Below are 27,887 nucleotides of genomic sequence, written 5' to 3'. Positions count from 1 at the left end.
AGAACTGTTTGTCGTTATCGTTATGTATTGAGGAAAAAGGGGGAGGCTTGCAACCCGAAGACCACCATCCCAACCTTGAAGCACGGGGGTGGCAGCATCATGTTGTGGGGGTGCTTTGCTGCAGGAGGGACTGGTGCACTTCACAAAATAGATGGCATCATGAGGTGGGAAAATTATGTGGATATATTGTAGCAACATCTCAAGACATCAGTCAGGAAGATAAAGCTTGGGTCTTCCAAATGGCCAATGACCCCAAGCATACTTCCAAAGTTGTGGCAAAGTAGCTTAAGGACAACAATGTCAAGGTATTGGAGTGGCCATCACAAAGCCCTCATATTCGAACGTGTTGCTGCATGGTTTCCCATGTTTGAAGTGGACTTTTATGCCTATTTGTTTGACGAGCCAGTTGTGCATGGCTGCATCTCACTTTAGTAGTGGTCATTTGGAGCTCCATTCGCCTTTTGTTGACTGTTTGTTGACTGTTAATGGAACTAGCCTAAATATTGATTGTGTCAAGCCTTTATCGGCTAATATTTTGTTTTACTAGGCCTACTTGGTACCGCTGTTCTGTTCAGTTCACATTCATTCGATCGCATTCGCAGTTGAGTCGTTATTCTAAGCCAGTGGTTCCCGAACTTATTCCCACATTTTTTTGGGGGGGGGGGGCTCAGTCAGTTACTCTTGAAAGTTGTAATAATAGAATACACTAGCAGAATCCTCTTGTCATGTCAGTTATTTCATACCTTAGAGTAAGGTTTCCAAAAATCGGTCCTAGGGCCCCACCGGGTGCACATTTTGGTTTTTGCTCTAGCACTACACAGCTGATTAAAATAACCAACTAATCATCAAGCTTTGATTAGTTGAATCAATCAATGTGTAGGGCTAGGGTGACACAGATCCCTCCGGAACTGTGTCATTACCCACACCTGGTCACCATTCCCACTGATTGTAATTGTATAAGTGTGCCCTTTGGTTCAGCATTATGCTGTCGATTATTGTTCCAATGTCTGTTGTGCCTGTGACTACCTGTGCCTTGTTTTGACTCTGGTGGTGCTTGTATTACACAGATGATTACGGGTCTCGTCCCATGTGGTATTATTGTGCGCTTGTGTACTTATTTGAGGTACTCCTTGCTCTTTTGTTTGGGTTTCGTCCCCGTGCTTTTACATGGCATGCTGTAATTTGAGTAAGTAAAAAACCCTATTACGCATTCCTGCGCCTGTCTCCTGATCCCTTTATACCAACTTTGGGGGCTAATAACTAGGCTACTACTTTCAGCATATAGTTTGAAGGATTGAGGGAAAGATGAACGGAGCAAAGTACAGAGAGATCCTTAATGAAAACCTGCTCCAGGGCGCCCAGGACCTCAGACTGGGGAGAAGGTTCACCTTCCAACAGGACAACAACCCTGAGTACACAGCCAAGACAATACAGGTGTGGCTTTGGTGCAAGTCTCTGAATGTCCTTGAGTGGCCCAGCCAGAGGCTAGACTTGAACCCATTCAAACATCTCTCGAGAGACCTGAAAATTGCTGTGTAGCGAAGCTCCCCATCCAACCTGACAGAGCTTGATAGGATCTGCAGAGAAGAATGGGATAAACTCTCCAAATACAAATGTGCTAAGCTTGTAGCCTCATACCCAAGAAGACTCAAGGCTTTAATCGCTGCAAAGGTGCTTCATCAAAGTACTGCGTAAAGGGTCTGAATACTTGTGTAAAGGTTATATTTAAGTTTTTATTTTTAATAAATGTGCATTCGTTTCTTAACACCTGTTTTTGCTTTGTCATTATGGATTATTGTGTGTAGATATATTGAGGGGAAAAAACAAACAATTTAATCCATTTCAGAATAAGGCTGTAACATAACACAATTTGGAAAAAGTCAAGGGGTCTACTTTCCGAGTGCATTGTACTTATTTGGAAATTGTGGAACAATGTTCTGTGCAACCTATGTGAATATCACAAAAAATATTATTGCAACATTCTAGACAATTTCCATAACTTAATTAAATGTTCTGGGAACCTTGTATCAGGTGTTCCGTCAACATTATAGGAATGTCTTCTTGGAGGAAATGTGTTATGGGAATGTTCTTGTAACATCAGTTGAACGTTTTCTGCACCCTAAATTAAACATTTTAGAATCATCCGCACAACTGGACAGTTTTTGTGTTTTGGGCAAATACATTTTGTGATGTCCCTCCATTATGGCTGATTTTTAAGATGGAAAACGGTTGAAAAATGTTGAAAAATGTATCTATGCCTTCATTTTCCAAAAAAACTCTTTATTTGACACCCAATTTGATATGCTCCTACGAACTTCACATGTTGGTGCTCATGGGTCCTTTACATGGAAAGGCCATGGACAAAATAAGCTGCCTTTCAGTGGACCTGTAGGGTTTCCGATTAACTGGCATTACACTCTAAAAACACTGGCAAACTACAAACAGCCTGTCAAATAACTAAAGCCCTTAGTATAGGAGGGATATTGGGATTTTTCTAGTCATATCTCGAAATCAGATTTAAAAGGTCCAATTTTTATCTCAAAATCAAATCATTTCTGGGTAACAATTAAGTACCTTACTGTTGTTTAAAATCAAAATGGTTCAAAAACGAATTGCTTCTTAGCAAAGAGCAATATGTCTGGGTGTGGTCTTAAAGAGGCGTCTAACTGGATGAGTCTAACGGGAGGGATATGTAACCTGAAAACTAGCTGAAAACAGACAGGTTTGAAAATCTCTATGTTATCGGTATTATTAACTTATAACGCCTGGTGATGTTGTCAGGAATGCCAAAACTCAATCCCACCACAACAGGCTGAAATAACAGGCGGCCTTTTCAAACAGTTCTTAAACTATAAGGGTATTATCATAACTTTCAAAATTTCACAGTATTATTCCAATCTCATAGTGTGGAAATATATAGAAACTCCCTAAAAAGAAAATCACGTTTTTGACTGCACTGGGCCTTTAAATGAAAACCAGCTACGCCAAACGTTTTTTCTCGTGATTGTTTTGATCAACAAGCATAACCACCATCTCCACGCCAGACTTGTAAATGACTTGGACTGGAAACTTGACACAGCCATTTGTTGTCAGTGAGTGAGTGACTTCTCCCACTTCATCAATCCAGAGTTCTTGGTTTGTCACAGAAATCTGATTTCAATCAACAAGATGTTATCGCTGCTCTTATTCATTTCCAGGCCATAATTTTTTCTTCCTCCCTCCACGTTTAGAGGAAAAGAAAATGCCTTCTCATCATTTCTGGGCTATTTTGAGACATCGACACTACCCCAAAGATTACCAAGACAATCTTGCATATTGTGTCGAGTTATGAAAGCAGCATTAGTCTAGTCCAGCTCCACTCAAGCCTCCAACGACTGGAAATTGTGGTTGTAATAAAAAAATATAAAAAAATCTCGACTGCTGTCTGTCATTTTTTTCTTGCAGTGGTTTCAAATCAACTCCGATAGAGTCTGTCAAAGCGCACAGAGCGGTAGGACGATCATACTTTGGTTTTTGGGAATCTGGACCCGTAAACGGACATAGTTGGATGTTAGTTTGAATTTTGAACTATAGTGAAATTCAGGCTCCCCTGCACAAACTACTACTTGTCTCTGCATCAATAAATACTCATTAAATGGATGTCAGCCAATGAACACAAAAAAATATATGCGAGTTAGAAAGTAGATATCAATGCCGGATAATGGGTGCTGTGCCTTTGACTCTCACCAGTGAGAACTTGCAGACTTGAACATAGAGCTTCTGAACCTCTAGTTCTGTAACTGTAGCCTCCAGACCCACACTGTGCTTGTAGCTCTCAAGGTAAGCAGTCAACCAGTCCCTCTGCAGTTCAGGTCTGGGATACAGGCTGTAGTCAGTGTCACTCGTACCTTGGGGGATGGATCAAACACACAGATTAATGAGAACTTGTCAAACCATAGGGTTTGATTACACAGCCTTAAAGGGACATTTTACTCATAAATGTAACTTGTCAGTTTAACTTTTCTATACATTCGGGGTGGAGGCATATACTGTAGATGGTCAGGGGTCGTATCTTGACATTAGACTTAGAGATCTGAAAAATACTTATTTAGAGGTCTGAAAACAAACTTTGAAAGTGTAATGTCCATTTAATGAGCTTGGTTAGTACAAGTTCAATGTTGAAGGCAAAATTCAATATTGAAATACATTTAAATAAAAACATTTCAAGTTCCCTCTGATTCACCGTCTGTGAGAGAAAGCCTAGTGACAAACAACAATAGCCATTACACCTGTCAAAAAGTTTACTTACTTATGTGATTTTGCAGTTTACACAATACCGATCTCAGCTAAGGCTTCAAATAGAACCAGCTAACGTTAGCTAGCTAGTTAAGAAGCCCTTTAGCAAGCGCTTTAGACCAATGCCTGAGACTGATGGGGCTAACTTGTTGGCTAGTGAGATTAAATAGTCTACTGAGGCCTTCTAGCTAGCTATCTAACATTACATGTTTGTACTGGCTATATTTGTTGGGTTTGTTTAGTTTTGCACAGTGACATTGATAATCTACTTTTGGCATTAAACTATGCAGTTAACCCGGTCCAGTTAATGAAAATAAGTCTCAAGTTCCTCCGAGATACACAGAAATAAAACAACCAGTCACAGATCAGGGGCCACTCCATATGAATTATAAACTGAAGTAACGTACCTGCAAACTCATTGAAATGGTTGCCTATGTCGAAGGCCTGGTAGTTAAAATCAGCATACTCATAATCAATGAATCTCACCATGCCTAAAGGAGTAGATTAATGTAGGGTTAATGCAGCTTATTACGATGACACACATGCACATTAGTAAACTGTTCTTTGGCACTTCAGTAATAGACGTATTTGAATCCAGATCTGGGTTTCAAATACTTGTAAAAAAATCCATTCAAATACCTTACCTGGGCCTGTTGGCGCTTGCCTGGCTTAATAAATCAAAGTCCCAAAACTGTCAACTCCACCCACCAGGCAGACTTCAAGTATTTGAAACCCAAGTCTGTACTCTATTCATGTTGCTATAATTGATAGTGTGCTTCTGAAAGCTTCAACAAATAGTAATTTTGGGGGTGCTTATATTTGTCGTGTTATACACTTGTACACGTGTTCATCATTCCAAGTTTGTAATGGTTAATGTGCTTCTTGCGAATCCAAACTCCCCCTGTGACACCCGGATGGAGTGGGGTCATGGCCAGGGTCACCATTGTCCAGGGCCCCTGGAGCAATTGGGTTTAAGTGCCTTGCTCAAGGGCATAGCGACAGTTTTTTCAAATTGTCGGCGGTGAGATTTGAACCACCAACCTTTTGAGCCTAACCTCAAGGCTACCTGCCGCACCTTAGTCAACACCCAAAAGTCAATGATACATTTCCTCAATTAGATAAAATGAAATTATTAGATTATGTTCCAGTATCATAAGCTTTCAGTTTGTGTTTTACTGTTGCAACTACAAAGTCCCTGACAAGATTCAGAGAAACATTAATAATTTCCTTATCATAATCGTGTGCCTTACATGCATCATAACAATGTTCGTATGCATAGCAACATAAAGGAAAGCTGTGGGATAGATCAAGACTGTTTTGTGAACAACATTTTGTCAAAGTTTTAACTTAAATTCAACTTAAATTCCAGGCACTAAAACACATCATACACCCTCACCCACCCTCTTTGTTGTCGTAGATTATATTTTTAGTCAGGAGGTCGTTGTGACACAGCACGGTTGGCGAGCCGATCTGAGAGAGGTGTCTTTTCAGCGTCTCTATTTCATCTGACAGGGTTTCGATGCTAGGGATCTCTTGCAGCAGCTTGGAACTATGTGGGCAAAAAAAATCAATGCAAATAACAGTTACTCATTGCAGGCACTGAAAGTATCATCACATTCAAATGTATTTCATGCTATTACACATGCTGTTTTAACACAGATGAAGGAAGGTATAATGTATATTATAATGTATTAAAGATTCTTGTGCTGTAGCCTTTCTTGTCACCGGCTATTTTAATTCTGCGTCATTAAGACACGTGATGCCAAACTTCCAACACATCTCCTTCGCCATTAGGGGCGATAAAGTCCTAAAACACTGTTACTCTACCCACAAACAAGCGTACAAGGCCCTCCTCCCTCATCCCTCATCTGCCATTCGGCAAATCAGATCATGAATCGGTATTCCTGCTTCCCTGTTTACAAGCAGAAGCTCAAACAGGAAGTACCTGTGACTCACCCCGTTGAGAAATGTAATCAAAATCAGAGATTATGCTTTGCTTGCGCCAACTGGAATATGTTCTGAGACTCCGTCGATAACATTGACGGAGAGTGAAGGTTCGCTGCTTCGGAGCCGGGCAATGTTCCTGGGCGCATTCTCAGAGCATGTGCTGATCAGCTGGACTGAACTTCTCCATCTGCAATTGGATCCTGACGGCCCAACTGCCACGCTGCCCCTCAACACATGGGCCCCACTGGGGTGTGTGCTTAGTCCCCTCCTGTACTCCCTGTTCACCCACGACTGTGTGGCCACGTACGACTCCAACACCATCATCAAGTTTGCTGACGGACACAACGGTGGCAGGCCTGATCACCTACAGGGAGGAGGTCAGTGACCTGGCAGTGTGGTGGTGGGACAACAAACTCTCCCTCAACATCAGTGAAACCAAGGAGCTGATTATGGACTACAGGAAACGGGGGGCGAGCATACCCCCCATCCACATCGATGGGGCTGCAATGGAGGGGAGCTTCAAGTTCCTCTGTGTCCAAATCACTAAGGACTTAAAATGGTCTACTCACACAAGTCGAGAGGTTGAAAAGCTTTGTCATGGGCCCTCAAATCCTCAAAAAGTTATACAGCTGCAGCACTGAGAGCATTTTGATTGGCTACATCACTGCTTGTTATGGCAGCAGCACCGCCCTCAATCGCATGGTGCTACAGATGGTGGTGCGGACATCACTGGGGCCGATCTCCCTACCACTTCTATATCAGGTTGTGTGAATGGAAGGCCCGGAAAATCGTTTAAAGATTCCAGCCACCCAAGCCATCAGACTGTTCTCTCTGCTTCCGCAGAGCAAGCGGTACCGGTGCATCAAGTCTGACGCCAGCATGCTCCCGAACAGCTTCTATTCCCAAGCCATAATTCTGCTGAATACTGTAGCTGACATAATGGCTACATGGACTATCTGAGTTGACCCTTATACTGTATTTAATTTTTTGCACTGTCTCTATGCACACTCACAGAACTCTACACACTCACGGGACTCTACACACTCACGCACACTGACAATCCAACACACACATAACATGCACACACATTAATGCAGACTACACACCCGCATACACACACACTCACACACAAATCATTATTTATGCTGCTGCCACTGTTTATCATGTATCCGGATGCCTAGTCACCCTATCCCTATACATATCTACCTCTACCACTTCAGCATTCCAGCACATTGTTAATATGGTCCTGAACTGATGCTGTATATAGCCTCTTACTTTCTTGTGTTATTCTTATTGTTTTTGTTCTACCTTCTGTTATTTTTAGTGCTACGTTGATATTGAATACTGCATTGTTGGGTTTGGCGCGCGCAAGGCGTTTTACTGTACTTGTGACATTAAAACTTCAATCTTGAAACAGTAAACAGTATATAGTACACGTGCAGGGCTCAGTGCCTTCAAAAGACTTGACCACTGACTGAATACAGACATTTTAAAAGAAAAATATTCTATATTAGACTTATTTCCACGTTTCAAGTTGTTGCGTCACATCAAGTCCATGTCGGCCATTAATCTATCAGTAGATACAGAGACAAATAAAGTCCATTACTTCCTGTGCCTGCAAAGACTTGAAGGAAGACTAGAAGAGGAAATTGTCTGGCCCGGTCTTTTATTCTACCAGGGGGAGAATTACTTAATGCAGTAGTTCGCCAACCTGTAGATGCATTCTCCAGGCCTGCATGCGTTTACATCGAAACAAGTTGTTTATGACACTAGACAGCACAACATATCATCCGGAGAGGTCACAATGTTTTGTTTTTCCTTCTTGGGAAAGCTCTATCAATCAACAAAGGTCTTATTTTCACAGACGCCACTCGAAAATGCACCTGGGAAATGCTGCGTAAGCGTTGTGCCGCTCAAATGATTTTTTTTGGTGTGTCTCTTTTCAATCGCCAAAGGGTAAAAAATCCAAGAAAGTCCTTTAAACACTGTTATACCTATTTATGCAAAGGGACAAACAGTTGTGGTGTTATTATACACAGTTGTCGACATAATTTAGTGGGGTCTGTTTGGAACGTACAATTAAAGCAGAGACGTAGGCCGTTGTTTACAGTCATGACAGAGCTCTTTTCCCCTCCTACAGACCCTGCACTATTTTCTCAGACCCACAATCACTCATTTGGATGGAAGAATATCTTGTTCAGCTCCGTTGAATAATTTTTCATTGTAGTTGCGAATGGACACTTTGCTCATCACTCATAAATGCTTTGGGCCCTATTCAGTCAAAATTGTTATATGTATTTCTGGGATATAGCCTACATTGTAACACAGTTTTGTTCTTACAACATGTGTTCTTGCAATTTTAGAATAACCCAGTTTTTTCTTAGTTTTTTACTTTCCCAGAAACTCTTTAAAATAGCCTAGTACAGGGGGTGGGAGGTAGCCTATTGGTTAGAGCGTTGGGCCAGTAACTGAAAGATGGCTGGATCAAATCCCTGAGCTGACAAGGTAAAAATCTGTCATTCTGCTCCTGAACAATGCATTTAACCCACTCCCTGGTAGGCTGTCATAATAAATAAGAATTTGTTCTTATCTGACTTGCCTAGTTAAATAAAACAGTATGATATTAGTATTTCATTCATATATTAGCTCTTGATTGGCAATTTATTTGTCTATCAATATTCATTAAAATATGTCCTATTAAATGTGGTTCGCAAATTCCATATCTCTTTCAAAATGCAAACTCATTTTTTATTCTGTTTGCAGAATAACAAGTACAGAAGAAAACAAATGTTTGTTCAAAGGCAGAATCTATGGTAAAAAAGAAAACTGGATTAATTCCGATCAATTATTCTATCTTGAAAATAAATTCAAACAACAAAAACAAGCTCCCAAACATTTTACATCGCTACACCACTCTGCTATCTTGAACCCCCCCCCCCTTCTCTTGCCCAACTCCTCTGCCTTTCAGATGCAGGCGGTCTTGAAGTATGCTGCTAGTCTCCCGGCTCCCACTCCTCTCATTTCTTTCAGTGAAGTTTCTAGAGAGCTAGCTACAGTAATTAGAGGAATTTCCTCTTCTGGCGGCTCGTTATCAATGCGCCTTATTTACAGCTGATTACCAGCTCCAGTGGAGCAGCAGTGATTATGGCAGTATTGTGTGGTTTGTGTTGAGTGTTAAATGGAAGAATTAGCAGGAGGGCTTTGAGCAGAGCAGGAGGCTGCTCTCTCCGGCTTCGCCACTCTCCTCTGGAACTGTAGTGCAGCTGTATCTCTCCTTTCCTCTCCTCTCATGTTCTCTCTCTGTCCTGCTCCGTCCTGTTCTCTCCTCCCCCACTCTTCTCCTGTTCTGCCCCCCCCTCCCGCTCCTCAACACCACAGATGTATCTCCTCTCCTGTTCTCTCCTTCCTCTCCTCTGCCTCCCACCCCAGCGGGTGACTGTCTGACGCTGACTGAGGGGGCTCTTCTGCAGGTGCAGCCTCTTCCTGCTCCCTGTCTACCTCCGTTTCCTCGGAAGACACTCTTTCACAAGCACTTTTACATTCCCCAATTACAAAAGTCTCTCTGATGCTTTTGTGTGTTGTCCGGTTCTCAACCTCTCCCTCTGTGGCTCCTTTTAAATCACACACAAAACCACGTTACAAACAAACATTCAAAGCAATAATTTGAAATGTATATTTTATGGACGATTGACTGTAAGAGCCAATAGATTGAGAGATGTGAAAAATATAAACTAATTTGTTTGGCACAGAAATCACCCATATTTGATTATGTCATGCACTATGTATACAAAAGCATGTGGACCACCCCTTCAAATGAGTGGATTCAGCTCAGTGACTTTCCACGTGGCACTGAGTAGCCCCTGCTAGAGCAGTAAGTGCTGTTGCTGTGAAGTGAAAATGTCTATAGTAGCAACAACGGCTCAGACTCAAAGTAATAGGCCCCACAACTTCACCGAACGGGACTGCAGAGAGCTGAAGCTCGTAGTGTGTAAAAATCGGCGACCCTCGGTTGGAACACTCACTACCGAGTTACAAACTGCTTCTGGTAGCAATGTCAGCAAAATAATTGTTTGTCGGAAACTTAATGAAATGGTTTTCCCTGGCCGAACAGCCTAACATCACCATGCGCAATGCCAAGCGTTGGCTGGAGTGGTGTAAAGCTCGCATTGGACTCTGGAGCAGTGGAAACATGTTCTCCTGAATGATGAATCACATTTCATCATCTGGCAGTCCGATGGACAAATCGGGGTTTGGCGGATGCATAGTGCCAACTGTAAAGTTTGGTGGAGGAGGAATAATGGTCTCGGGCTGTTTTTCATGGTTTGGGCTAGGCTCCTTAGTTCCAGTGAAGGGAAATCTTAATGATGACGATTCTGTACTTCCTACTTTGTGGAAACAGTTTGGGGAAAGCCATTTCCTGTTTCAGTATGACAAAGCCCCCGTGCACAAAGCGAGGTCAATACAGAAATAGTTTGTTGAGATCGGTGTGAAGAACTTGACTGGCCTGCACAGAGCCCTGACCTCTACCCCATCCAACACCTTTGAAATTAATTGTAACACCAACTGCGAGCCAGGTCTAATCGGCCAACATCCGTGCCCAACCTCACTATTGCTCTTGTGGCTGAATGGTAGCAAGTCCCCGCAGCAATGTTCCAACATCTAGTGGAAAGCCTTCCTAGAAGAGTGGAGGCTGTTATAGCAGCAAAGGGGGGACAAACTCCATATCAATGCCCATGACTTTGGAATGAGATGTTCGACGAGCGGGTGTCCACATACTTTTGGTCATGTAGTGTATAAACGTACATTTAAATATTGATCTAGACATCCAAACAGTGGAGGCTGCTGAGGGGAGGGCGACTCATAATAATACCTGAAACGGTGTAAATGGATTGGTCTCGATGTATTTGATACCATTCCACCTCTACATTTCCACGAGCCCGTTCTCCCCAATTAAGGTGCCACCAACCTCCTGTGTATCCAAATGTCTGGAGACAATGTTCAACCTTTTAGAGGAGCCTTTCTTCCTTTCTATTTGCTCTTTTTTTGTCCTATGAATTTCATTTAGAGACAACTGTGGGTCGACTGATCCAGGTTTAAAAATGTATCACAATATAGCTCCATCTATTGGACGTCCGAATGCGGTGCAACTGTGGTTAAAGCGGGTGTACGCTCTGCAAAATGAATAACGCCCTTCCTGTAATGAAATTGCCTACAGGTTAGTAATTGCCTATACATACTTGGGTTTAACATCATCTTGGTTACTTCTAAGATTCTTGGAAATTGTTTGCTTATACGCCCATTATCATATTGCAAATACCACGACCTGTGTCATGCCACATCATGTATACGTCTAAGGAAAAGCGTGAGCTGGCGCACACCCAGAGAAATGATTTTGAGTAGAGGTGCTGACTAACGGCGAGTAAACTGTAAGCTATCAAAAATAAATAGAGAGTCGCACGCTATATATAAACTTCCTGTAATTTCTTTGGGTAAACCACCGACGTTTTGGCATCACTGTGCCTTCCTCAGAGGAACGTTGTGAATGATTGAGCCAGGTTATGTCGACAAACAGTGCAACTAGTGCAACCAATGACAATAGTGAGGGGGTGTGTCATAGTTACTAGGTTGATGAGAATGAATTGAGTGAAACCGTTACAAGACAATAGTTTACAGCATGTTGAATATATTAGGCTATCGTCATCATATGGCAACATAATTAGATATTGTACATCATATTAGCATCAACATACATTATTGTTGAATTTTATTTCATATATATTTATTTGCTTCCATTACATTTCATTTTTGTTACATGTCATCTTTTGGTTCAACCATAATGTATAATAAGCACGCTGATAGGCTGTAGAAAGAATGTATTCATTTATAAGACGGGGAAATGTTCATAAGAAGGGCTTGAGAGCAACGTCAATATTCAGACCACTAGGGGTCAGTGTTTTTAGACAGGATATCCTGTAGGCCTCCCTGTGTAGTAGTAGGGTCTCGATGTTACCTCCTCTCCTAGGTAGAGTAACAAATCAAATCAAATAGTATTAGTCACATGCACCGAATACAACAGGTGTAGACCTTACAGTGAAATGCTTACTTACAAGCCCCTAACCAACAATGCAGTTGAAAAAAATTGAATAAGAAATAAAAGTAACAAGTAGTTAAAATAACAGCAGTAAAATAACAACAGTGAGGCTATATACAGGGGGGACCGATACAGAGTCAATGTGCAGGGCACTGGTTAGTCGAGGTAATTGAGGTAATATGTACATGTAGGTAGAGTTATTAACTATGCATAGTTGACTATGCATAGATGATAACGGAAAGTAGCAACGGTGTAAAAGAGGGGGGGGGGGGGCAATGCAAGTAGTCTGGGTAGCCATTGCTCAATACCTGTGTATTTGAGGGAGGAGATAGAATGGTCAATGTTCTTACACCTGATTGAGCTGCGGTGTTCAGTTATGCATTGTTTAAATTGTATTTTCATTTGACCTATCTATGCTTTCCCACATGAACAGGTGATGAGATAGATTTCTCCCTTTGTCTTGCATGAGATGATACCCCTAGCAGAGATTTTTCGACCTGTATGTGGGTGTCTGAAGAAGGATGTTAATGTGGTGCTATTGCACTGGGTGCATGAGCCACATTCGTAGTTCCCACTTGGAATGGGTGTCAGGGTGGGCTCAGGGGGCAGGTCAGATCTCACTAAGCTATCCCCAATACTGTGGCCATGCTTGTAGACCACCAGTATGACACGCCTCCTCACTATTGTCATTGGTGGCACTAATTGCACTGTTTGTCTACATAACCTGGCTCAAGCATTCGCGACGTTCCCCTGAGGAAGGCACAGTGATGCCAAAACGTCGATGGTTTACCCGATAAATTACTGGAAGTTTATATCAAGCGTGTGCGACTCTCTTTATTTAAAATAGAACTTATATGGGATGTTACATATCCCACATCACATATAAGTTAGCTGTTAGTTGTCTGCGTCTTGTCATAGCAATGTTAAAAACTGCTGACTACATCTCATATGTATGCAGAAAGCTGCTTCTATCTTATCATGGGGATCCCAATCTCCCTATCGTACTTCTACGTTAAATAGATGACCCACTCCATAGCTAATTGCCCCACCTAAATCACAAAAAAACCCCAGAAAGAACATACTTGACTAGTGTGGTGATATTCTTTCAATCTGAAAAACTAAAGCAGACCCAGTACTTTGGGACTCGAGTTTGATTCGAGTTTGCATGGACTTCCGACCCCTCTTAGCTAATGTAAACAACCCAGCACATTTGACTGATAAGGTAGAGAGCGTTTCAAGGAAACCGAGCCAATGTCTGCTTTTATTTGTAGTGTCTGGAAGTTCCATCTCACTTTTCACCCTGTGACCCTGGCTAAGATAGCACAATGGTATTACCACAGTCGCTACTCCCCCACCTCCTCAATTGGCCAATCACTTCTTCTCATCTTGGTGTCCCCACATAGCAAGAGAGAGTGAACTAATGCTGCGTTCATAACAAAGAAGGAAGCTAGTAATTTCCACTTGTCTTAAAGCTACAATATGTAACTTTTTGGGCAACCCTAGCAAATTCACATAAGAATATGAGTAATAGATCTTTCATTGAAAGCAAGTCTAAGAAGCGGTAGATCTGTTCTATGTATGCTATTTCTATGCTTCCCTTTCTGCAGTTTTGTTTTTGAGTATTTTACTTTGGTTGTACAACAGCTGAAATATAAATATTTTTGGTTATGGAAATTATGTTTCACACCGGTTTAGACGGTACAATGATTCTCTACACAATGACTGCTTGTTTTGTCATGCAAACTGAAATTAGGCAAACTATTAGAATTTTAGCAACCAGGATATGGCTGAGTGATTTCTGCATAGTGCTTCTTAAAATACGAGTTGAATGCATTCACATGCTTTGAACCAATTGAGAAACACAAATTGGCTGATGGCAAAAAAACTGTGTCAACCCAAATCTAAAAGTACACATTAAGCTCACAAACAAATGATAGGGTTTAAAAACCATATGAATAGATTGCTTTTTATAAATAGTGTTTTGTTGCTGCATTTAACTGCCGAAAATGCTGTTATCGAGGTATTTCCATTATATGTGATGTCAAGAGTTCAGAATGTAGGATAAATCGGAGCTCAAGTATGATAGACTTATTTACAAATAGTAATTACCAGTTGGAGGGACATTCAACAGGATTTTTCCCAGCTGTATGTGGTAAATACCACCTTCCCACTTGGTTATGAAAGCAGCATAATAGCAACAGTAACGACTGGCTAAATGAGTTAGACTGCACCATCAATACAACTCATAAAGGAGGAGGAAAGTGAACAACTATTACAAATCTTTGGTTTACAAAAAACATTTAACAAACAATAAAATGTCTAAGTTTCTAAGTAGATAGGGTTGTGTTAACTCACCTATGTGGTGTTGTTGTGTTGCTCAGAGCATTATCGACAAGTTTGAGAAACTGGGCCATCTTCTTCCACAGAATATTCTCCACAGGGTTGTCCGATTCAAGCTTGATCGAGTGGATTTTTCCCATTTCTGTCGCAATCAATCTACAGAAGGGGGGAAAAAATGTATAATTGTATAACATAACTACAAATGAGACTGAACCAAGATATTGCACGCAAAAAAAAAAACAGACTTGACGTCTTGACCCGTTTCACTTGGCTTGGACCAAGTCAGCCCTCCACTCCCACAATTAAGAAGGTAAGAGACCTTATTTAAAAATCTCTGTGAGGTACTGTCCGTTTTCCAGCCGAGTCTTAATGGTGAAAGATCCTTTGTCCTCCTCATCCACAACATTTTGGGGTTCAATTTGGCAGAACTATTTTCCTGTAATGATTAATCTGGCCGGTGAACAGTAGGATTTAACTAAATTGATCCAGAGTTGACCTACAATCACATGTAGAACGTAAGGAACCTAAAATTGATCAATGGGAGTAAAACCTAAGGAAGCTGGTTCAGGGGATCAAAGGAAATGTATCCAGTGAGTAAATCTAAGGAAACTGATTTACATTAAATAATAGGCATAATATATATAATTAAATACAAGCACAATATACAGTATATAATGGATTTGCACACATGAGAGGTAGTGAATTGAAGAGTGAGCATATTTAATGAGGTTGGTAAAAGTAAGTCAGAAGGTTGAAAGTCATAGACAAAATTTTGACTGTAATTGTTTGGTTGGTATTAGTACAGTTTTGAGTCCAACAAACATACTCTTTACTCTGGTACCCACTGAGAAATCATTATCCAGACCGACCCAAATCTAAATCAGCGCCCCAAACTCACACTCAGAGACTTACATAAAGTAAAAAAACAAACAAACAACACACACACACACACACACAGCCAGCAGGTGCTACTCTAAAGAAAACCCTCTAAGAACCGGTTTTGTTCTCTGATAGCTCAGCGACGCTATCCTCTCCTCTGATACTCCTAAAAAACAGAGTACTGCCATGAACCCCCCCCCCATCCTGACTCAGATCCAATGTGAGACCCACTGGATTGACACTGCTACTGCACCCTATGAAAATGACGCGTTCCTACGTCATACTTCCAGGTTCATGTACCATAATCTCTTGACTAGACTTCAAGATGATATATAATCAAATTCACAAAAAACAAAGTCATTTCAGATATATATATAAAACTATATTCGAATTTGTGTATTGATTCAATCCCACCTGATGCTTTTTATCAAGATATTTGATGCTCAAGACATAAGACACTTCGCTGAGAGTTAGAACATTTGCATTGGAACTACAGTGCCTTCAGAAACTAGTCGTACCCCTTGACTTATTCTCAAGTTTGTTGTGTTACAGCCTGAATTCCAAATGAATTAAATATTTGTTTTTCTCACCCATATACACACACAACACCCCACAATGATAAAGTGTTTTTAGAAATGTTTGCTTATTATCGAAAATGAAATATTCCATTTACATACACTGGACAAAAATATAAGCGCAACATGCAACCTTTTCTAAGATTTGACTGAGTAACCGCTACAGTCCATATAAGGTAATTAGTCAATTGAAATAAATTCATTAAGCCCTAAACTTTGGATTTCATGTGACTGGGAATACAGATATGCATCTGTTGGTCACAGATACTGTACCTAAAAGGGTAGAGGCGTGGATCAGAAAACCTGTCAGTATCTGCTGTAATGTGCAGCACGACACATTTCCTTCGCATAGAGTTGATCAGGCTGTTGATCGAGGCCTGTGAATTGTTGTCCCACTCCTCTTTAATGCAAAGTTGCTGGATATTGGCAATAACTGGAACACGCTGTCATACACGTCGATCCAGAGCAACTCAATGAAACTGGGTGACATGTCAATGGGTGACATGTCTGGTGAGTACACAGGCCATGGAAGAACTGGGACGTTTTCAGCTTCCGGCAATTGTGTACAGATCATTATCATGCGTTATCATGCGGAAACATGAGGTCATGGTGGTGGATGAATGGCACGACAATGAACCTCAGGATCTCATCATGGTATCTCTGTGCATTTAAAATGCAATTGTGTTCATTGTCCTCATCCTGCTACTCTGCCCTGGATTCCCCACACCTCTCGCTCCAGCCTCAGTCTCCGCACCTGGTTTCCTGCAACCCGTCCAAGCTTCCCCTGGCCTGCACTTCATCTTCCCCGTGTTCCAATAAATACCTTGGTTACTTCCTCCTAGTTGTAATGGGGTGCGTAACTGGTGGCAGTGAAGTCAGACGCAGGAGAGCAGAACTAGGTAATAGCTGGAGCAGTTTAATTTCAAAACCAACGGAATAAAGAATAAACCAATGGGTACAAAACCCGACGCGCAAAACAGTTCCACACAAAGACATGGGGGGAACAGAGGGTTAAATACACAACACCAGTCGTCCACCACAGGATACCAAGGAGCCAGAACCGGCTGATACCCCAGTACGCACTGGAAGGGGGAGAGGTTAGTGGAGGAGTGGCGGAGCGAGTTCTGGGCCATCTCTGCCCAGGGCACAAACGCCGCCCACTCCCCCGGCCGGTCCTGGCAATAAGACCTCAGAAAACTACCCACATCCTGGTTAACTCTCTCCACCAGCCCGCTACTCTCGGGGTGAAAACCCGAGGTAAGGCTGATCGAGGTCCTCCAGACCCTCGGAGTGAACTGGGGATCCCGATCAGACTCTATATCCACAGGCACCCCGTAGTGCCGGAAGACGTGCGTAAACAAGGCCTCCGCAGTCTGTAGGGCTGTAGGGAGACCGGGCAGAGGAAAGAGACGGCAGAACTTAGAGAAATGATCCACAACAACCAGGATCGTGGTGTTTCCCTGGGATGGGGGAGATCGGTCAGGAAATCGATAGACAGTTGCGACCATGGCCATTGTGGAACGGGTAAGGGGTGTAGCTTACCTCTGGGCAGGTGTCTAGGAGCCTTACACCGAGCGCACACATTCTTGGCCAAAGTGGGCCACCAGTACTTCCCACTCAGACAGCGCACCGTCCGATGGATGCTTGGATGACCAGAGGAAGGTGACCCAATAGATCAACCGATCACGGACAGCAGACGGAACATACAGATGCCCAGCGGGACACTGGAGGGGAGCGGGCTCTGCATGTAACGCCTGCTCAATGTCCGCGTCCAACCCCCATACTACCAGTGCCACCAGGCAGGAGGCCGGGAGTATGGGGTGGGATCCATGGGCCGCTCCTCTGTGTCATACAGCCGGGACAGTGTGTCTGCCTTCACATTCTGGGAACCTGGTCTGTAAGAAAGTGAGAAAACAAATGGAAAATGAAAAGTGGATCGACAATGGCTAGAAGACCGGCGATGCCGACCACTGCCCGAACAAGGAGAGGAACCGACTTCGGTGGAAGTCGTGACACCAGTCTCCTCATCTGAGTCTGGTCTTGGGTTTCCCTGTTCCACTCTGTGTAAACACATTGTCCGTAGCTTTTTGCTGCCCATACCATAATCCCACCGCCACCATGGGACACTCAGTTCATAACGTTGACATCAGCAAACCACTCGCCCACACAACGCCATACATGTGGTCGTGAAGAGGTCACAACAGCGCCTATTCCCCCTCAGGAGACTGAAAAGATTTGGCATGGGTCCTCAGATCCTCACAGTTCTACAGCTCCACCATCGCGAGCATCCTGACTGGTTACATCACCGCCTGGTATGACAACTACTCGGCCTCTGACCGCAAGGCACTACAGAGGGTAGTGCGTACGACTAAGTACATCACTGGGGCCAAGCGTCCTGCCATCCAGGACCTTTATACCAGGCGGTGTCAGAGGAAGGCCCTAAAAATTGCCAAAGACTCCAGCCACCATAGTCATAGACTGTTCTCTCTGCTACCGCACGAAAATGGTACTGGAGTGCAAAATCTAGGTCCAAAACAGCTTCTACCCCGAAGCTACCCCGAAGCTATAAGACTTCTGAACAGCTAATCAAATGGCTACCCGGACTATTTGCATTGACACCCTTCCCCCACCCCCATTATTTTATGCTGCTGCTACTCTGTTTCTTATCTATGCATAGTCACTTTACCTCTACCTACATGTACTTATTACCTCGGCTAGCCTTTGCTTTAATTATTTGTTATTTTTCTATTTTCTTCTTTTATTATTATTTATGTATTTTTTTGTAAATACTTTCCTAACACTTATTTTTCTTAATTAACTGCATTGTTGGTTTAGGGCTTCTAATTAAGCATTTCACTGTAAGGTCTACACCTATTCGGCACATGACAAATAGAATTTGATTTGATGAGGCTGGTTGGACATACTGCCAAATTAAAATGACGCTGTAGAAAAATGAACATTACATTCTCTGGCAACAGCTCTGGGCATTCCTGCAGTCACCATGCCAATTTCACGCTCCCTCAGAACTTAAGACATCTGTGGCATTATGTTGTATGACAAATTGCACATTTTAGTGTGGCTTTTTATTGTTCCCAGTACAAGGTGCATCTGTGTAATGATCATGCTGTTTAATCTGCTTCTTGATATGCCACACCTGTCAGGTGGATTGATTATCTTGGCAAAGGAGAAATGCTCACTAACGGGGATGTAAACACATTTGTTCACAACGTTTTTGAGAAATAAGCTTTTTGTGCGTATGGAACATTTCTGGGATATTCTATTTCAGCTCATAAAACATGGCATGGGTCCTCAAAGTTCTATAGCTGCAACATCAAGAGCATCCTGACTGGTTGCATCACCGCCTGCTATGGTAACTGACCAACACTTTACATGTTGTGTTTATATTTTTCTTAAGTACATGTATTCACACGCCTGAGTCAATACATGTTCGAATCACCTTTGTCAGTGATTACAGCTGTCACAGTCTTTCTGGGTAAGTCTCTTAGAGCTTTGCATACCTGTATTGTACAAAAGCTCTGTCAAATAGGTTGTTGATCATTGCTAGATTTCCATTTTAATGTCTCACCATAGATTTTCAAGCAGATTTAAGTCAAAACTGTAACTCGGCCACCCAGGAACATTTGTTGTCTTCTTAGTAAGCAAATCCTGTGTTGACTTGTGTTTTAGGTTATTGTCCTGCTGAAAGGTGAAATAATATCCCAATGCCTGATGGAAAGCAGACTGAACCCTGAATCCTATAGGATTTTGCCTGTGGTGAGCTTGATTCCATTTATTTTAATGATTTTATTTTATATATATATATATATATATATACAGTGCCTTGCGAAAGTATTCGGCCCCCTTGAACTTTGCGACCTTTTGCCACATTTCAGGCTTCAAACATAAAGATATAAAACTGTATTTTTTTGTGAAGAATCAACAACAAGTGGGACACAATCATGAAGTGGAACGACATTTATTGGATATTTCAAACTTTTTTAACAAATCAAAAACTGCAAAAATGGGCATGCAAAATTATTCAGCCCCTTTACTTTCAGTGCAGCAAACTCTCTCCAGAAGTTCAGTGAGGATCTCTGAATGATCCAATGTTGACCTAAATGACTAATGATGATAAATACAATCCACCTGTGTGTAATCAAGTCTCCGTATAAATGTACCTGCACTGTGATAGTCTCAGAGGTCCGTCAAAATCGCAGAGAGCATCATGAAGAACAAGGAACACACCAGTCAGGTCCGAGATACTGTTGTGAAGACGTTTAAAGCCGGATTTGGATACAAAAATATTTCCCAAGCTTTAAACATCCCAAGGAGCACTGTGCAAGCGATAATATTGACATGGAAGGAGTATCAGACCACTGCAAATCTACCAAGACCTGGCCATCCCTCTAAACTTTCAGCTCATACAAGGAGAAGACTGATCAGAGATGCAGCCAAGAGGCCCATGATCACTCTGGATGAACTGCAGAGATCTACAGCTGAGGTGGGAGACTCTGTCCATAGGACAACAATCAGTCGTATATTGCACAAATCTGGCCTTTATGGAAGAGTGGCAAGAAGAAAGCCATTTCTTAAAGATATCCATAAAAAGTGTCATTTAAAGTTTGCCACAAGCCACCTGGGAGACACACCAAACATGTGGAAGAAGGTGCTCTGGTCAGATGAAACCAAAATTGAACTTTTTGGCAACAATGCAAAATGTTATGTTTGGCGTAAAAGCAACACAGCTCATCACCCTGAACACACCTTCTCCACTGTCAAACATGGTGGTGGCAGCATCATGGTTTGGGCCTGCTTTTCTTCAGCAAGGACAGGGAAAATGGTTAAAATTGATGGGAAGATGGATGGAGCCAAATACAGGACCATTCTGGAAGAAAACCTGATGGAGTCTGCAAAAGACCTGAGACTGGGATGGAGATTTGTCTTCCAACAAGACAATGATCCAAAACATAAAGCAAAATCTACAATGGAATGGTTCAAAAATAAACATATCCAGGTGTTAGAATGGCCAAGTCAAAGTCCAGACCTGAATCCAATCGAGAATCTGTGGAAAGAACTGAAAACTGCTGTTCACAAATGCTCTCCATCCAACCTCACTGAGCTCGAGCTGTTTTGCAAGGAGGAATGGGAAAAAATTTCAGTCTCTCAATGTGCAAAACTGATAGAGACATACCCCAAGTGACTTACAGCTGTAATCGCAGCAAAAGGTGGTGCTACAAAGTATTAACTTAAGGGGGCTGAATAATTTGCACGCCCAATTTTTCAGTTTTTGATTTGTTAAAAAAGTTTGAAATATCCAATAAATGTTGTTCCACTTCATGATTGTGTCCCACTTGTTGTTGATTCTTCACAAAAAAATACAGTTTTATATCTTTATGTTTGAAGCCTGAAATGTGGCAAAAGGTCACAAAGTTCAAGGGGGCCGAATACTTTCGCAAGGCACTGTATATATATTTTGTATTTCACCCCACTTTTCTCCCCAATTTTGTGATATCCAATTGCGATCTCATCGCTGCAACTCCCCAACGGGCTTGGGAATGCGTTCCCCAAACATGACCCACCAAACCCTGCTTCTTAACACCCGCCGCTTAACCCTGAAGCCAGTTGCACCAATGTGTTAGAGGAAACATCGTTCAACTGACGACCGAAGTCATCCTGCAGGCGCCTGGCCCACCACAAGAAGTCACTAGAGCGCAATGACCCAAGTGAAGCTCCCCCAGCCGACGCTGCACCAATTGTGCGCCACCCTACGGGACTCCCAGTCACGGCCGGTTGTGACACAGCCTGGGAACGAACCCAGGTCTGTTGTGACGCCTTAATTACTGCAATGCAGTGCCTTAGACCGCTGCACCACTCGGGAGGCCCATTCTGTTAATTCTATAATCCTGAAAAACTACCCAGTCCTTAACGATTACAAGCATATCCATAACATGATGCAGCCACCACTATGCATGAAAATAATGGAGAGTGGTACTCAGTGATGTGTTGTATTGGATTTTTTTAAACACTTTGTATTAAGGAGAAAGAGTTAATTGCTTTGACACTTTTCTTTGCAGTATGACTTTAGTGACTTGTTGGAAACAGGATGCATGATTTGGAATATGTGTATTCTGTAAAAGCTTCCTTTTCAATCTGTCAATTATGTTAGTATTGTGGAACTACAATGTTGTTGATCGAGCCTCAGTTCTCTCCTATCACAGCCATTAAACTTTGTAATTGTTTGAAAGTCACCATAGGCGTCATGATGAAATCCTTGAGGATTTAACAAAAAAATTGTGTTCTTCAAATCTGTACTGTAAATGTATGTATAAGACATTTAGAACTTTTCACAGATACCTATAGATGGCAGGCTGTGTGAGCAGTGTGTCGTCCAACACGGTCCCCCTCACAAACTCATAGCAGATGCCGTTCCGGAAGCTGCAGTAGATCTGCGGGCCGCAGTTGTGAGTGTGGAGTATCTGGAACATCTCCACCTCTCTCTCCCGGTCCACATAGAGCTCTGTCATCCTCCCGTACACACGCACCAGCACGGCCCCTGACTCTTGGAGCGAACCCACGAAGCAGCCCATCAGCTGGTTGGTGATGCCCTCTGTGAACACCTGATCACAACACAACAATATCAGGATAGTGTCGATAGCGGTTACAATCTTTTCCATTTTTGACCCCTTTTTCTCCCCAATTGGTAGTTACTGTCTTGTTCCATCGCTGCAACTCCCTTACGGACTCGAGAGAGGCGAAGGTTGAGAGCCGTGCCACAGGAGTCGCTAATGCGCGATGGGACAAGAACATCTCTGCCGGCCAAACCCGGATGACGCTGGGCCAATTGTGCGCCGCAGCCGGCACCGGTAGGCGCTCCGGGCTGCGACAGACCCTGGACTCGAATCAGGATCTCTAGTGGAACCTTTAGACCCCTGCGCCACTCGGGAGGCCCAGTAACGATCTTGATTCTCATCCTCATATTAACCCTCTCGTGAGCTGTAGGTTCTCTGCTCTGAGGTTTCACAAACAGCGCAAGCTCAGCTGCGATGTCACAGCCCACCCATGTGTATACGTGTTTTCTAGGGCTGGGAATTTCCAGGGACCTCACGATATTATATAAGATGCCGAAACAATATGTATTGTGATTTTCACGATTATGTATGTATTGCAATTTGATACTGTGATTATATTACGATTCCATGTTCCAAACATATTGCTCACCATATATGTCTGATGCAGAGGGACAAGAGAGAGCCATGAGAAAACAAGTTTTGATCAGTCATGGAAATAAAACTGCTGAAAGCAAATGATCTCCCTTTTAAAAATAAGATGGAGAACAAGCTATGAAGAAAAAATACTGGAGTTTTGGTGCAGGAACAGCCAACTAATCCCAAACAATAATATTGCGAGATTGTCGAAACGATACAATTTATTGTAAACAATTATATCCCAATATGTAACTGTATCGATTTGTTTGAGTGTCTCCCACTCCTCCTGTTTTAAATCAGATTATATCACTTTTACTGTCACGTTCGTTTAATGGAGTAGACCAAGGCGCAGCATAAGATGAATACATACTTTTTAATGAAGACAAAGAACACTTAACAAACTATACAACCAACCGTGACGCTATATAATACGAGTGCAGACATAGACAATAACCCACAAATTACCCAAAGAATATGGCTGCCTAAATATGGTTCCCAATCAGATACAACGATAAACAGCTGCCTCTGATTGAGAACCAATCTATGCAACCATACACATACAAAACACGGTATTTTGACAGGTCGCAATAGTTTATGACCTCCAACTTTACACTACAATAAGAATAACAATGTTATGATGATTGAGCCCATGATTAACCAAAGAGAGACAATCCCATCTCTTATTCAAAGCAGGTGGAGACTCGTCCAGCGAGGGAGAGGGGTATGGTCCTACTCATTAAAGGGATGGTTCACTAAAATTCCATACCATTACCGTCAAGAATTTGTTCTTAACTGCCTTGCCTAGTTAAACAAAGGTAAATAAAATATAAAATAAATACAAATTCCCTGTAGAAAGTGGCCAGATAAACAAAACCATAGCATTGACTGCTGTCTTACATTGTCCATAGACTGCTTACAGGGTAAGGAAACTAATATGTCATTTTGTAATTTAAGTGAAATATCCCTTTAATTTGAGGAACTATTAAAATGAAACATTAAAACATCCTGCTTGTAAGCATTTATAGTCACTCCAGTGTATTATGTAACTGAGTGGGACAATTTCAGGGACAAATCCTACAGACCACATTCATTACTGAGCATCGACTGGAAAATGTTCTGTGTTTATGATGTGGTCATGGTAAGCAATATCAGACCCTCCACATGCACATCAATGCACGTTTGTTTCCATTCACTGCCTGCTCAGCGTTCTCTCACTCCCACTGTCCTCCAAGGGCTCCTCAAACCCTGAAGGGACTGCATCTAACACAATGTTTCATCGAGAGTGGCAGAGAACAAACATGGTCACCTTGACCTTTGATGAAGTATTCATAGTGCTGGATTGAGATCCATTTGAACAAAGATGCCACAGCTAACACAAGATAGGCTATTGTAATAAAATGTGACAGGCTTTGTCAACTGGGGTGGTATGTGGGACAAAGAGAGCAAACCCGTAACCTATTCTTGAACATGAAGGACCATGCATTTACAAACTGTTTGTGTGGGCATGTATTCTAGCGAGAATCTGCCTTTTGTTGGAAAGCAATCGCAAATGTTGTCGCAAATATGTATGAGAACCAGTAAATGAATTGGAGTGCTGTAAGAATTCTTCCATATTTGCCACAGAAAAAGTAGATTAAGACTAGGTAGTCCCTCCTGGTTTCAGGATGTTTTGTTCAGTTTCATGTCTAATGAACACAACCCAGTCAGTGAAACTAGATGTCTTGGTCTAAGCTCGGCTGAGGATCACTTCTCTATCCAAATGACTGAAAAGTCTCTCTCCCTAATTTATTCTGACTCATATCTATTCAACTTGGCCTCTGAATTATGTTGAACCATGTCTGTCTAGGAGTTGAGATTGACAGAGCAAAGAAATTTGAGCCAAACAGAAAAGGTTCAATTCAACCCAGAGAGTTTGAGAGGCTATGCTACCTACTTTTTGAGAATTTCTCGGAGATGTCTATATATCCACTTTTCTCTCGTTTCTGAACAGGTTCGTCTTTATGAACCAAGAGTGTATATTTTTGGTTTCATATTTTTTGCTCAGAGTCCCCACCAACCGAGACACAGTAGTGATTGAGAGGGCTTGAGGGAGAAATCTGGGGGTTATAGCGTTCATCTCTCTGTGTGCTTAAACTAGACCTGTTCTAGATTGAGAGGTCAGTCCCGCTCCACTGTGATCCTGACAAACATAGATCCTATTTCTCTGGGAGATTGCCCCACTGTTCGCACACACGAATGGAGACCTCAAGAGAATCTATGTTAGCTGAGGACAGACGTTCTACGTGATTCCTATGGTTTTCTATGACCTTATTCCTGAGGTTGTTACCTCTGAGTGGTCTGTTTGAAGGTTGAGGGGAATGTTTTTTCATTGAAACATGTTCAAGGTCTGATGCGCACGAGAACAAAACTAGGGGTTAATACTACTCACTTCTCAGAATACTAATTCTTCTCGCTTACATTCCAATGGGCAAATCATCTGCATTACAATGTCATTTCAACCAGTTTTGCCCATTGGCATACTGATGTGACAATTTGATACCTTCACTTACCTTCATCTTGATGTCCTGTGGCTTCCACTGGGGCCTCAGTCTCCCGAGGAGCTCTAGGACACCGCCGCGAGGCTTCTGCTCATCCACACACACATCCAGGTGCAGGAGCTGACCCCTGGGGCATTTAGAGCCACCATCCATGACCCCCTGAAGCAGGGTTACTACTCAAGATGGGTCAGGGTCTGAAACTTGGACGGAGGAAGTCGGTCCAAGCTGGTTAAGTCGTTTTTAGACCACGTTGACCGGTAGCCAGACCAAGTTGAGTGGTAGTCCAACCAAGATAGTGTAGTGGAGTAGTATTTAGAACAAGTTGAGCGGTGTTCCGACCAACTAGTAGTCGTAAGTCCCGAGTTGAGTGTCGTTCAACCAAGTGATGTAAAAGTGATGTCCAAATATTCTCAGTCCAACATGCGCTTTTCAGGCAGTGTTCAGACACAGCGTTGTCTTGCGGTGGTGTGGGCCCAGTCAAACTGTCATTATGTGAGCTAACTTGTCACCTATTTGTCCAGTCGTGTGTCCAGTGACTCAGCACGCAACACCAGCTGGCTTATCAAAGCACATCTCCACGAATCCAGGTTCAGTTAGTTTGTGGGGGTTACACATTAACCATCAAACTCACAGACACTAGTCACAACCAAAGCTAAAACATACTATAGATATGGGCTAAATGTTAACAATTTGTGTGGCCGCCTGTCTAGAACATGTACCTTTGACTGCAGGCGGAAATCACTAATGTGCTGCAGATTGTGTGCGATGGGTGAAGAATATCTTTGATAGAGTTGGCTGGGGTAATTACAAAGATGTTTTACCAAGGGAACTGTCTGAGTAAATAAATAAATAATTTTTTTGCTTTGGCACTATGGTGTTGAACGCTGAGCTGTCGTCAATGAATAGCGTTCTCACATAGGTGTTCCATTTGTCCAGGTGGGAAAGGGCATTGTGGAGTGCAATAGAGATAGCATCATCTGTAGATCTGTTGGGGCAGAATGCAAATTGGAGTGGGTCTAGGGTTTCTGGGATAATGGTGTTGATGTTAGCCAGGACCAGCCTTTCAAAGCACTTCATGGCTACAGTGAGTGCTACGGGTGCTACGGGTCGGTAATCATTTAGACAGGTTACCTTAGTGTTCTTGGGCACAGGGACTATGGTGGTCTGCTTGAAACATGTCAGGGAGAAGTTGAAAATGTCAGTGAAGACACTTGCCAGTTGATCAGCACATGCTCGGCGTACACATCCTGGTAATCTGTCTGGCCCTGCGGCCTTGTGAATGTTGACCTGTTTAAAGGGTTTACTCACAGAGAGGAGAGCGGGGTCACACAGTCGTCTAGAACAGCTGATGCTCTCATGCACGCTTCAGTGTTGCTGGCCTCGAAGTGAGCAGTTTAGGTAATTTAGCTCATCTGGTAGGTTCATGTCACTGGGCAGATAGAGGCTGTGCTTCCCTTTGTAGTCTGTAATAGTTTGCAAGCCCTGCCACATCCGACGAGCGTCAGAGCTGTTGCGGTACGATTCAATCTTAGTCCTGTATTGACTCTTCGCCTGTTTGATGGTTCGTCGGAGTGCATAGCGGGATTTCTTATAAGCTTCCGGGTTCGAGTCCCGCTCCCTGAAAGCGGCATCTCTAACCTTTTGCTTAGTACAGATGTTGGCTATAATCCATGGCTTCTGGTTGGGGTATGTACGTACAGTCACTGTGGAGACAACATCATCGATGCACTAACTGATGAAGCCAGTGACTGATGTCATCGGAAGAATCCCGGAACATATTCCGGTCTGTGCTAGCAAAACAGTCCTGTAGCTTAGCATCTGCGTCATCTGACCAATTCTTTATTGACCGAGTCACTGGTACTTCCTGCTTTAGTTTTTGCCTGTAAGCAGGAATCAGGTGGATAGAATTATGGTCAGATTTGCAAAACGGAGGGCGAGGGAAAGCTTTGTACGCGTCTCTGCGTGTGGAGTAAAGGTGGTCTTGATTGTTTTTCCCCCTCTGGTTGCACATTTAACATGCTGGTAGAAATGAGGTGAA

At 42.6% G+C, this 27,887-nt stretch overlaps 1 protein-coding gene across 3 annotated transcripts in view; it reads right to left on the bottom strand.

The window, feature by feature from the left end:
* Positions 1–27,887, bottom strand: part of zgc:113516 (uncharacterized protein LOC541449 homolog) — a 47,177-nt gene that overhangs the window by 13,510 nt on the left and 5,780 nt on the right. Inside the window, exons 1-6 of one of the 3 annotated variants that reach the window (XM_064930399.1) lie at positions 25,862–27,482; positions 22,462–22,724; positions 14,669–14,809; positions 5,676–5,824; positions 4,683–4,766; positions 3,727–3,887 (exon numbers count right to left, since the gene is read on the bottom strand). In XM_064930399.1, the coding sequence (XP_064786471.1) occupies positions 3,727–3,887; positions 4,683–4,766; positions 5,676–5,824; positions 14,669–14,809; positions 22,462–22,724; positions 25,862–26,002 (939 nt within the window). In that variant the 5' untranslated portion in view covers positions 26,003–27,482. Of the gene's footprint in view, positions 1–3,726; positions 3,888–4,682; positions 4,767–5,675; positions 5,825–14,668; positions 14,810–22,461; positions 22,725–25,245; positions 25,526–25,861; positions 27,483–27,887 lie in introns of those variants that run through there. The other 2 variants (XM_064930400.1, XM_064930398.1) reach the window with 2 other exon arrangements.

Source organism: Oncorhynchus masou, chromosome 22 (genome assembly GCF_036934945.1).
Source record: "Oncorhynchus masou masou isolate Uvic2021 chromosome 22, UVic_Omas_1.1, whole genome shotgun sequence".
Lineage (NCBI taxonomy): Eukaryota > Metazoa > Chordata > Actinopteri > Salmoniformes > Salmonidae > Oncorhynchus > Oncorhynchus masou.
Note: the sequence above shows the minus strand (reverse complement) of the source record. Positions and strands in the feature narration are given on the sequence as shown.